Raw genomic sequence first — 12,967 nt, forward strand, 5'->3', positions numbered from 1 at the left:
TCCTCTCTCTTTTCTTCCACTGTAATAATCCCAGAGGCTACAAGCTGAGATGCTAGAGCATTCGTTGGCTTGGGTCCCCGAATCACTATGTGGAGCAGAGCCACTGCTGACCAACATTAGATTATACCATCAGCAATAAATGCACCTTTACAATTTTCAAACACTGAAACTTGGGACTACCTTGTAAATGCAGCCTAACCCATTCTATCATAACTTCTCTGCAAAGCTTTTTCTGGTGGTCACCATTTCCACAAAAATCAATCACTGTTATTTATACTTGTGATTTACTTAAATTATTCCACTGAAATTATAATTGGTCTCACACTGGTCCTTCATGCTGGACTAGAAATTCCTTATTCATCACAGAGCTTGACGTCCAGGGAATCCTATGCATAGATCCTACACTTCAGAGTAAATTTATTGTTTTTCTTTTTAAGAGATTAGTATAGAAAAATAACCCAGAAAAAAAATTCAGATACTATACACATAGAATTTAAAAGTTTCTGGACTTAAGAGACTTTTAGAAATTAGTTATTTAACTCCTTTATTTCATAGATGAGGAAAATGGAATTGAGACTCACCTAAAGTCATTCAGCTAACAAAGCAGCAGAGATGTGAGGGGCACTAAATGAGAACTTGAGGAATGCTTCCATAAGGAAAGTACATATGCGATTTTGTGTGTGTGACATCTTTGGCTGCTCAAAGAATTTGGGTTTTTTTGTTTGTTTGTTTGTTTGCTTTATTTGTTTTTGCTTGCTTCTTGGCTAGATTTAGGCTCAGCAAAGTCTGAATCAATATTTCTGTGTTAGGATTAGGCTACATGATCCAGCCTAAAAAAAGTTAAACATATTGCCCAACTGAAATAAAGTCATCTTCTAACAGATGTAGGATATGAATCTGAAGTTTCAGAATCACAGACAACGTCATCTAGGGTCTTGTACAGAACATATGACACGCTGAGTGTCCCACAAATGGTTACTCCTATGATAATAACACACTAAAACAAGTCATGTATTGAGTACTAGGTATATGCCTACTATTATATTAGGTGCTTTAATACAACATTCCTATGAGTTGCATATTTACACTTCATTTTACAAAATGAGGAAACTGAAGTACCATGCCAAAGTTCACAGAGCTGGGAAGTGGGAATTCAAACTCTAGTCTGAATAACCTTAATATCTGTATTCTTAAACCACTATAGCTCAGAGTTTCTCACTACAGTAGCTATCACTTATTAAGGATTTATCATGCGATAGGAAGTATGTTACATATATCAGCCTGTTTTCACAACTCTTGTGGTTGATGTTATCTTCTCTACTTTTATAGATATATGCTGAATGAAATATAATAGCTTTAGGAGCAACTCACCTAACCAGAGGAAGTTAACATAAGCAGAAAAACTAACTGTACTTTAGGAAAATCTTTGATATTCTAGCAATCTGGGAAAGACTCAATATTTTATTTTATTTTTCTCCCCCTTCCTCTACCCCTTCTTAACAAAAGGAGATCTCAAAGAACATTGCTTTGTTCACTTGTGGACTCTTCAAATAATTTTTTAAAAACCCCACAAGTAACTGATTCAATCAATAAAGCCATTTAACAACTATCAGTTCTAATCCCTAACAGATTTATAATGTAGATTCCCAAGGAGGACAGAAAATTGGAGAAAGAGATTAATAAAATAGTGATATGCAATACTTTTCTATAAAAGTCTTTGTAAATTACATAATTTGCATAATCTTGGTAAATTAAAACAATATGCTCAAGTTCACAGAACTAGCTAATTAGAAAAATAAAATTAAAATAACCTATACATTTGAAAAAGTATATCATTCCTTGGTATAACTGCCCCCTGCCGTGGAAGCCGTGGAGTCCTAACCAACGCATGCCAGGGAAGTCCCTAAACCAATCTTTGATAAAAGAATAATTGCTGGCTCTGTTCCATCATGAAACACTTTTTCAAGTCATAATATCTCACTATATTAGAGTCTCTGAAGTAAAATTTTTTTAACTGTTTACAAAATTCATTATTTTGTAATGTTTACAAAATTCATTATTCACAACATATTTTAAACTACTAGCTTTGCAAACAGCTGGAAATGCTAGCATTTTAAATCATATCAAGTAAAAATTAATGTTGCATTCTAGCTATTAGATAAGTGAGACTGGCAGAAGTTTTATTTACTATAGAGACAACACACACAAATGCATAGGTAGATGGATTCTACATAGAGCTCTTTGGTTTAGTCGGCTGTACAAAGTTGTCATAGGGGATCCAGTCACCAGGATATGTTAAATTATGTTCAGTATCTTCTATTTGAGAAGAGATGTACATAATGTTATTTCAGAAAATGTTCCATACAATAAATGACTGGGTATTCTAAAATGTCCAACAACGCTTGGCTAGTTGGAAAATTCACTTATGTAGAATATCTGTCATCAGTAATACCAAATAAAAAACATTAATGGTAATAATACAAAGGAAATTCTACACACAATAGCATAGTGGTTCTCAAACTTTCTAGTTTCAGGACCTCTCTGCATTTTAAAAAATTATTGTTATGTATGTACAATTCCTTTTAAAATAGCAATAAACCCATTTATGGACAACTATTTTCCCAAACAAAAATCAGTGAGAAGAGTGGCATGGTTTACATTTTGCAAATCTATTTTTATGTCTGTTTCTGCATTCAATCTGTTGCAATATCATGTGTCACACAGAAAACTACACCGTACACTCGAGAGAATGAGAGAGAACAAGACAACACAAATAACATCCCAGTATCCTTACAAAGGTAGTTTTGACCTCATGGACATCTAAAAGGATGTTGAGGACCACATGTTGAGGACTGCTGCAGTAGGAATAAACAGTAATTAGAACGAAGAATGAATCTAAGAAATCTTGGGAGAACAAGAAGACAACATTTAAATCTGCACTAATATAACCATTTGCTACTGAGCACTTGAAATGTGCTAGTAAGTGTAAAATACACAGTGTTCAAAGACTTAGTACGAAGAAGAGATAAAATATCTCATTAAGCGTCTATATTGATTAAATGTTGAAATGGTAAGTTTCTTGATATACTGTATTAAATAAAGTACATTATTAAAATTTATTTTACGTCTTTATTTTTATTCTTTTTAATGTGGCTATTAGAAAACTTTAAATTACGTATGTGGTTCACATTCTATTTCTACTGGACAGAGCTGATATAGATGAAAGCATACTTTCCTAAACTGGATCCAATCCAACATACAATCTTAGTAATTAGGACAGAATTATTATTCTGATTCATCATTTCCCTGCATCATTCTGGAAGAAAAGATTTGCTGGACAGGTAGCAAATTTAAATACGGTATAAAATATAGATGAAGAATCAAAGATATCTGAAGTAATAAAAACTGAGTTTCTTGCTTTGGTCATTTCAGATATGTATACAGGGACAATGGCAATCTGTACACTTTGGTCACCCCTCAATGAAATTTATTTTTCAAACCCAAAGATGAATAGTTCGGCAATACATTAAGTGCTCTTAATATAAAGCAGGGATCCTTCAGTCTCAATGAGTCCAGGGAATACCTATGATGCATAGGAAAACTACAAAAGACTTGAGTGGCTTCCTGAGATACTGAGCAAGTGTTACTATGTCAAAAGATTGGTGAACAAATGTACATTTATATATTTTAAGTTAAAATAAAAAGCACTGAATATACTTTGCTTTACCAACTTTTAAAATAAACTGACCTAAACTACCAGTTAGGGCCACACCAGATGAGAGGCCTTAACTGTATTTAGAGTCTACAAAGGAGACTATTTTAGGCTCTGTTCCTGGGTAAAGATATTTTGTTCTTCTTTTTTGTATGTTTTTTCACAGTTCCTTATTAGGATACTAGGTTATAAAATCAGCGCTCTATATCCTTCTACTAAGATGTGAAAAGTTGGCTACTTTCAAGGTGTGAAGAATCTCCCTACCCAACTAAATAGCACCAGCCCAAGTGAAATTGCTTTCTTTAAGTGATATAAACCACATCTTTCAAAGGAGACTAGGAAGGATGTGGATTCTGAAACAAAATTTTAACACTCAAAAAAAAATCACAATGCGATTGACCTTATAGATAACTGAAAACTAACTCTACTTAATACAAAAGAAATGTTAGTCCTGATGCTCAGAAATTTCAGTGTTTGCTTATCAGAAAGGCAAAGTGGCTTGGGAGATTTTATTCACTTAGTTGACAAGATGGGAAAAAAAGAAATTGCATCAGCAGATTACCATTATAGGATAAAATACTACTTTTAAAATGTGTGATTTGAGGTAGTCACAATTCTCAACCAATTTACTGTTCTTTAATAAAAACGTCTGGATCAAAACCAAGTTAAGGGCTTTCCTGGTGGCGCAGTGGTTGAGAATCTGCCTGCCAATGCAGGGGACAAGGGTTCGAGCCCTGATCTGGGAAGATCCCACAGGCCGCGGAGCAACTAGGCCCGTGAGCCAGAATTACTGAGTCTGCGCGTCTGGAGCCTGTGCTCCGCAACAAGAGAGGCCGCGATAGTGAGAGGCCCACGCACCGCGATGAAGAGTGGCCCCCACTTGCCGCAACTAGAGAAAGCCCTTGCACAGAAACTAAGACCCAACACAGCCATAAATAAAAAAAAACAAAAACAAAAACAAAAACCAAGATAATTCGAAACACAGCTTTCTTTAATGACTAGGTTCAAACTTCACAATGACTTTTCAATTAAGCTGAATTAGTAAAATTTTAATAATTTCTATTTTTAAAAGGCACAGACATTTATTACAATTATTCCCTGCAAAATGTTTTTTGACTGCTTACTAAACTGTCACCAAGTTATAAATATCAACTTAAGAACAACTAGTTATTCATATAAGGCTTAGCAGTCTAACATTTTTAGAGTGCAAGAAGGGATCCTTATCACAGGAGAAAAAGTAGAAAAATCCAAACTTTCCAGAGCTTTCTCAGCTCCACCTACTTCTTCATTCATCTTCTATTGATCTTTCGCTACTCTCTCTTCCTCAATTCAAGTAAATATAAGCAAGTTAATTTCCAAACACTATGCCAAAATAAGCTGCTACACTGGAACAGTGAGCAGTACCCCTTTCTGAAGCCATTACTTTTCCCTTTCAGAAAAATTCATATGTACCATACCCCAGCCCCGAAGAGTTCAGAGAGCGCGTGACATCCCTTAATTCAGAGAGTGCTCGTGTGTGTGTGGGGCGGGGGGGAGGGGGGTGGTACAGGAAGAGGAGGGAGTCAGGTTGATAAAGGTAGTATCTGTAGAGCTTGAGGCTTGATATAGAAGGTTGTAAAGCAGTTCCCTAGTGGCCTAGTGGTTAGGATTCGGGGCTTTCACTGCTGTGCCCGGGTCCGACCCCTAGTCAGGGAACCAAGATCCCGCAAGATGCGTGCAAGTCGCAGCCAAAAAAAAAAAAAAAGAAAGCTTGTAAAGGAAAGTATTGAAGCCATAGGACAGGATGGGAAAGGGCTGGCTGGCTTACGTGAATGCTTACTTTGTCAAGGCTCTTTTTTAAATACTTTATGTGTATTAACTAATTTAGTCTTCTTATCTACCCTGTGAGGTAAGTTCTATTACTGTTTTCCCCATTTTATAGAAAGGGAGCTACAAATAGCAAGGCAGTATCATACTGGACACTTCTAGAGGTTCTCTGGTTCATAACTTATGTTTTTTTTTAAATAAATAAATAAATAAATTTATTTATTTTTGGCTGTGTTGGGTCTTCGTTGTTGTGTGCGGGCTTCTCATTGCGGTGGCTTCTCTTGTTGAGGAGCACGGGCTCTAGTGACGCGGGCTTCAGTAGCTGTGGCATGCGGGCTCAGTAGTTGTGGCTTGCGGGCTCTAGAGCGCAGGCTCAGTAGTTGTGGCGCACAGCCTTAGTGGCTCCGCGGCATGTGGGATCTTCCCAGACCAGGGCTCGAACCCGTGTCCCCTGCAGTGGCAGGTGGATTCTTTTTTTTTTTTTATTAATTAATTAATTAATTTATTTATTTATTTTTGGCTGTGTTGGGTCTTCGTTTCTGTGCGAGGGCTTTCTCTAGTTGCGGCGAGCGGGGGCCACTCTTCATCGCGGTGCGCGGGCCTCTCACTGTTGCGGCCTCTCTTGTTGCGGAGCACAAGCTCCAGACGCGCAGGCTCAGTAGCTGTGGCTCACGGGCCTAGTTGCTCCGCGGACTGTGGGATCTTCCCAGACCAGGGCTCGAACCCGTGTCCCCTGCATTGGCAGGCAGATTCTCAACCACTGCGCCACCTGGGAAGCCCCTGGTTTGTAACTTAAAATGACCATTTTTCTTCAACTGTAAATATAGTCAAATTATTCATGTCCTAACATCCTGAGTTAATTTTGAATGGGAGGATAAGTAGGCAACTACAATATGGCTTTGCAATTAAAAAAAAAGTTGGCAGACGACTTTACAACCCACTCAAAATTAGACACACCTTGGTTATGTATTTATGCAGCGACAGCCCTCCCTTTTTGTGTCTTATGACTCTCTGATCACTCTTCTTTAATGAGATTGCTTTATTTTACATAGAATTTAATGATACGTTCATACCATAATTAAAACTGATATTATCAGATATTCTAGAATACATATTTCTCTCCCGTAACAGTTCTATCTCTAGTAACAAAGTTTTGAACAAATTTGTCAGTGGGCCACATCCTTTTTTCTAAACTAGGAAATACTGCTATAGGTACGGGTTCTTTGAACCACATGGTCCCTGACCACAGATACAGAGTACATGGAATAAGGCAAAGAGCATGGCATTTTTTTGAGCAAGAAAAGTCTCAACTGAAACCGAGCTCTGCCCCTTAATAGCCATTTTACCCTCTGGCAAGGTATACTACACAAAACCTGACTCTCAGATTCCTGTCTGTTAAGTGGGAACAATATCTTCCTCATGGTCACAGCAGTTAGGTGATTGGCTTTGGTTGCACTAACTGACTAGATGAAAGATACATGGAAAATGCCTGGCACAGAGTAGGTACTGAAGTAAATAGTGGCAATTACTTGTATTATTTATATGTATTACACATATGCATAAATGATGCATTTTTGTAATATCTGTGGTTTATTAAATTGCTTAAGACACTTTTACCACCATAGCCTTCATTCTTTCCCATCTCATCTCGTTTAAAAAGGGTACAAAATTTTCCAAAAATAAGTTTGTTCCAAACACCTAGATGGGCAAGTTTTATCGAAGTTCACACATACACGTTTATTTGGAATGCTGTTGGCTGGATTGCCTTTTTACGTAAATGTTTTTCTCTGAGAGAACTTATCTGCAAACTTTAGAATCCTTTTTCTTTATTAACCTTCCTTCTCTTTCATCCCTGTTATCTAGGTTCCACTAGATTCCACTTCGTGTGGATTCTTCCATCCCTTATACCTTATCGCATGGCCACAACTCTAGCGGATGCCCCATCATCTCCAGTATGAACTGCAGAGCTCCTTCCTTGCCCTCTTTCTCCTTCCTCCTCCAGTCTAACTACCTCTAATTACTACCACTAATTTCATTATGTTGTTCCTCTATTTAAGAAACTCCAATGGTTTCCTGCTAAGAACAGGAAAAAAAAAGTCCCAACTTCCCCACCTGCTGATTTGGTCCAGCCCCCATGCAATCTCACTTACCTCCCACAAGTTGCCAGCATGTTCCCATTGGGCTTACTTTATTACTCCCTAATTCTTCCCTTTAAGCCTCGTTCACATTGTTTTCCCCACTGGATTACTTTTCCCACTTGCTTTTGCCCATCCAAATCCTATCATCCTTCAATGGCCAGCCAACCTAAATAATTACCTTTACTTTAAGGCCTTTCTTCGCAGTTCTGCACACACTGATTTCCTTTCTCTGATCTCCTATAGAGCAAACTGTTTCTACGGCACATGGTGGCTTTTACACATTGCTTTGCTTTGCTGTGTTTTCATGTGTCAGCCCTGCCTACCCTGAGGCAGGAATCTTTTTATTTTTTTTTAAACTTTGTGTTTTCTGTAGCATTTAGTCCAAAGCTCAACATAATAGATGTTCAATATCTGGTAGTTACATTTTGGCCCAGAGGTTCCAGCAAGCCCATTTACACACTCCTGACACAACATGTACAAACTTCTCACTCTTGTTATCGACTTCTTACCAAATCCTCTCCACATACCTTAAGCCTTGCTCTCACTCTCCCCCTGCTTGACAAGTCTCCTGATCTTCATTGTGGGCAAACTTCCCTTTACCATCCTAAAATGATGTCCTCCGTTTCCTTTCACCTCTCTGACCTAAGTAAAGTCTAGCTCTTTCTTGAACCCTATGCCATGGAGAAGCTCCCTTTCTCTTCTCACCTGATTTAAATGATGAAGTAGACAAACTCATCCTCACTTATCACTATTATCTGCTCCTCCTTTGACCCTTTTCTTCTTCCCCATTCACCAATTTTTTCTAACTTCTGTATTACAGCAGCAACTAATTAATAATATTCTTCTCCACTCTAATCTGTCAACTTCAGTAAATATTCACATCGTTAGCCCTTCATATTCCTTATTCCCCTTAGCTCTGTAAGCCTATATCACCTCTCCACAGCAGCAAGGCCAAACCCCGAACGCTGACAGGCCTCTGAGGGCTCTATCTTGCACCTGTGAGCATCTCTAACTAGAAGCACCTTTACTGCCATTTCTTTCAATTCCCCACTACATCTGATTTCTGCTGTGCCTCATTCACTTAATCCATACCTTTCACTACTCCATTTCAAATGCTGCTCTATTAACTAAGCAGACTTGGGGCAGTGTACTTAAAATACAGACTCCAAGGAGCTTTTTTTTTTTTAACCTTTTATTTATTTATTTATGGCTGTGTTGGGTCTTCGTTTCTGTGCGAGGGCTTTCTAGAGTTCTGGCAAGTCGGGGCCACTCTTCATCACAGTGCGCGGGCCTCTCACTATCGCGGCCTCTCTTGTTGCGGAGCACAGGCTCCAGACGCGCAGGCAGTAATTGTGGCTCACGGGCCTAGTTGCTCCGCAGCATGTGGGATCTTCCCAGACCAGGGCTCGAACCCGTGACCTCTGCATTGGCAGGCAGACTCCCAACCACTGCGCCACCAGGGAAGCCCCCCCAAGGAGCTTTTAATTCACTACACAGAGCGTCAATTTTCAATCTTAGCTACAACTGAGAATTAAAAAAAATAAAAGATGCCTGAGCCCCACTCCCAGAAATTGATTTAACTGGCCTGCATTTGGGCCTGGGCAATGATGGCCAGGTTTGAGACCACCGTGTTAGGCACTTACTGGCTAGAATGGACTTCCTGCACACTTAGGCGGTCTTAGGATCGATTAATCATGTTAGGCCTGTTCTCTCCTGCACCCTCAATCCCACCCCTGCACCTTTTAAAAAATTTTTGGGATACAATCCCAACTCTTTAAGCTTAATTAGGGTCATCATAACCTGACCTTCTACTTATTTCAGGGAACCGTCACTCTATTTCCAAACTCTCACAGAAATGTGATACAATGATTTTTGGAAAAAGCTAGTACCGTAGGGGTACAGTAATTGAGTCATAAACTCAATCTACATAGGCAGAGCTGTTAACCTGGGGCAAAAAGGAAAAATCACTAAAATGGTTCAAAGAGATAAGTTATTGATGGCAATCAGGTTCCTAAGCAAACCTCCAGAAGCTCTATTTGATCCACATGGAGGCTGGAAAACAACCAAGCAGGCCACAAGCTGTCTTTCCCTGCCCCCCACACCAAGGCATTCCCCACCTACAGATGAATTCGGACATTGTGCCAGCTCCCTGGTTTTCTCGCCCTCTGGAGGACCAAGCACAGATTTTCTTGACTAAGGCTTTACATTGCTATAGCTCAGAATTCCAGCTCTAGAAATCTCTCTTTGACAAACACACACCACATATCATCATCGATAAGTTGCTCATCTTTCCCTTGCTCTCCTAACTCTTGCTGCAAAACCTAAGTCCTTTTCTCTCCTGATGTGACTCAGAACATCAGTGCTAATGATAAACCTCTGTCATTTCTAAGAGGCTTAAATTTTGAATGTCACTTAAAAAAACAAAACAACAATGCTACCAACCCTGCTTGTAAGGCACCAGAAACTGCCTTCAGAAATCTCAGGTGTTTCTATTCATTCGTGTCCTCTTCTGATTTAACCTATGTCTTTTCAAGGTTTTATTCAAGATCTTAAAAAGCTTCTTGAACTCTATTCTTCTGTTTGTCTAGTAGTACAAGTCCATATTCCTTTATTACACTTCCAAAATCCTCTAAGCTCTTAAAACTGAAAGAGCTTATTTGGTAATAAAACATGTACCTGATCTGAACTCTCTGACAATCCAACCTGAGCTGAACTGACAGGAAGCTACTGATAGACCTTACCTCATTTGGTGTGAACAACGCATACATTTCACTGCAGAGCTGTTAATATGCTTGATTATGGGGAACTGGCCAGGACCCCACTGTGGATGTTATACATGATATATGTACTGAATTACCTTTCTAAAATCCGAAGAACTCTGAATTTCAAAGCCCCAAGGTTTCAGATAACAGTCTGTAGACTTGTATCCATCCACACTGTATCAATTTCTCCAAGTTTTTATTTCAAGCCTTCAATTTTTCAATTACACAGAAATAAATAAGTTTGGGGGAGCGTGCTTACTTGAGGACCTAAACCCATTCACATAACTGTTCCTATAAGCATGTATGCATTCACTGTTTTAAACTGACTTAGAAATGAACTGTAGAAACACTGCCTATTTGCCAGTTAAGAACTTCCCAGATAGGCTCTGAAAGCCCAGGAAACCAACAGCAAGAACTGGGTCTACAAGCAGTTGGGTGACAAATTCCTTCAAAGCATTTCCCAAGGTAATTTCTACCTGCAACTCCAACTTATCAATCAACTGTAGTAATTTTTTAAAGTGTCATTTTATCACTGTCTACACTCTGCTGTGCTCATTTAACGTAAAGAGCTTGTTCTAACAATTTCCAGTTCACAGTCCTTAGACATTTTCGAAAAACCTACCAAATCAAAACATTATTCCTATAATACTTTAGAGTGAGCTATTTTAGTAAGTTCTTAGTCATTTAAGAGGGAGGTTTTAAGAAATGAATTGCAAGCAGGAATAAACAAAATGTACCATGGTCTCTAAACTTTTACTATTTTGTCACGCACGGCTGCATGACAAGTCATGCGCTTTAAATGTACTAAAGTTTCAAGAAGTATTTAAATATGATGTCAAATAAAAATCTCAAAAATCAGAGGTTAATTTTGTGTGTGTGCTCCAAAGTAAACAGTCAAAACCACCAGTAGAAACAGGGAAGGGAGGCTGTCCCATTACATCATCTGGCAATATGTAGTTTGAAGCCTGAGAGCGCTCTCCAAATAATCCTTAAAAAAATCCATCTGGGAAATCATCCCCGTGAAGCTTAGATCACTTGAGTTTAAATAAAAGGTTAAAAAATCTTCCCCACCTTACGTCACACGCCTGTATCATATGAAAAATAAAACCACCATCGAGGCTGACAGCAACGGAAAGGTCACAATTAGGTGGAAACTCGCCGCAGAGCCTGTTCAATCTGAAGGGGGAACGGAAAGAAAACCGAGGAAAAGGGGGAAATATTCGCTCTCCCAAGAGAGGCAGATAGCTCAGCGGAAAACCCACTCCCGCCTGCCTGACACCTTATCCTTATCCAATAGATGATGCCGACTCCAAGATGCTGGTCATTTCCGCAGAGAAAGTGGGAACCCCCCAAGCCAGAAAATAACTGAAAACAGCCAGCGAATCCGGCCACCCCGACATTTCCCGAGGGTGGAAGGTGCAGATAGCGCAGTGATCACGGCTGCCCACGAGGCACAACTCTTTGATTTCGGCCCGAGAAAGGGGAGCCTGAGCGCTTCTCCCCGGGCGGGTCCGGGGCTCCCCGGAGGATACGCGGGTCTCCGGGCGCCCCTCTCCCCCCGTCCCGACCTGCCGTCGGGGCGCCCCGCGGTCCCCGCCCGGCACCTACCGCAGTCGCACCGGCGCCAGCCGACACGATGGGCGGCAGCTTCTCGCGCTCCGGTTCCTTCCCTTTCTTCTCCTCGGGCGCAGTCGCCGCCACCGCCGGCGGCGCGGCGGGCGAGGGCACCCGATCCACCTCACTCATGTCAGGCTGAGCAGCGGGAGCGCTAGGCGGCGGCGGCGGCGGCGGCGGCGGCGGCGGCGGCGGCGGCGGCGGCGGCGGCGGCGGCGGCGGCGGCGGCGGCGGCGGCGGCGGCGGCGGCCGGGCTGCTGCTGGGGCTGGCGCTGCTGCCGCCGCGGCCGCGAGAGGGCTCTGCGCCGCCGCGTCCAACCTCAGCCGCCGCTCCGCCCCCGCCCGCGCCCGCGCCCGCGCCCGCGCCCGCGCCCGTGCCGCTGACCCGCTCCGCGCGCGCGCGCGCCCGGATGCCCCGCCCCCGCCCCCGCTCGCTCCACCCGCCAGCCGCTCCCGACAGCTGCTCGCCTCAATCGCCCCCGCCCTGCCTCCTGCTGGGCTCTCGGGTCGCGCGTCCGGGACGCTGGCCGCGGCCGCCCTCGCTAACCCCTGGGGCCAGGAGAGGAGGCGCCGCCGCCGCCGCTGCGCCGCCATGTTGTTTGCGGACTGTCGCCCGAGATGGCAAGGAGGGGTTTCGGACTAGAGGCTCGGGACTTGGGGGGACAAGGCGAGGCCTGCAAAGGGTCGCGCAGGGATAGAGCGTGCCCGAGTGGCGCCTGTGGGGCGGGGCGAGCGCGGCAGCCTCCTCTGCACGGACGGCCCTGACTTGGGGCGCGTAGACCCGCGGGATCTAGGCTGGTGGCCTTTTCCTCCCCAGCGCCCGCAAAGCCGTCGCCTCGGGGCCGCTGCTTGTCCCTGCCACCCCTGGCCGCCCACCCGCCCGCTTGCCCCAGGAGAGAGGTCTCGAGCCTGCGCATCCTTTTTTAGTCGACCGA

The 12,967-nt window shown here is 42.3% G+C and overlaps 1 protein-coding gene across 6 annotated transcripts in view; it reads right to left on the reverse strand.

Annotated features, from left to right (window-relative positions):
- Nucleotides 1–12,213, reverse strand: part of HECTD2 (HECT domain E3 ubiquitin protein ligase 2) — a 77,151-nt gene extending 64,938 nt beyond the window's left edge. For all 6 annotated transcript variants that reach the window (XR_005016866.1, XR_005016865.1, XR_005016867.1 and 3 more), the window contains exon 1: nucleotides 12,027–12,213. Coding sequence is in view for 3 of the 6 variants with exons in the window: in XM_036829141.1 (XP_036685036.1) it covers nucleotides 12,027–12,164 (138 nt within the window). In the remaining 3 variants the exon portion in view is untranslated. The remainder of the gene's footprint in view (nucleotides 1–12,026) is intronic.
- Nucleotides 12,214–12,967: the final 754 nt, after the last annotated feature.

Source organism: Balaenoptera musculus, chromosome 16, assembly GCF_009873245.2.
Source record: "Balaenoptera musculus isolate JJ_BM4_2016_0621 chromosome 16, mBalMus1.pri.v3, whole genome shotgun sequence".
Taxonomy (NCBI): domain Eukaryota; kingdom Metazoa; phylum Chordata; class Mammalia; order Artiodactyla; family Balaenopteridae; genus Balaenoptera; species Balaenoptera musculus.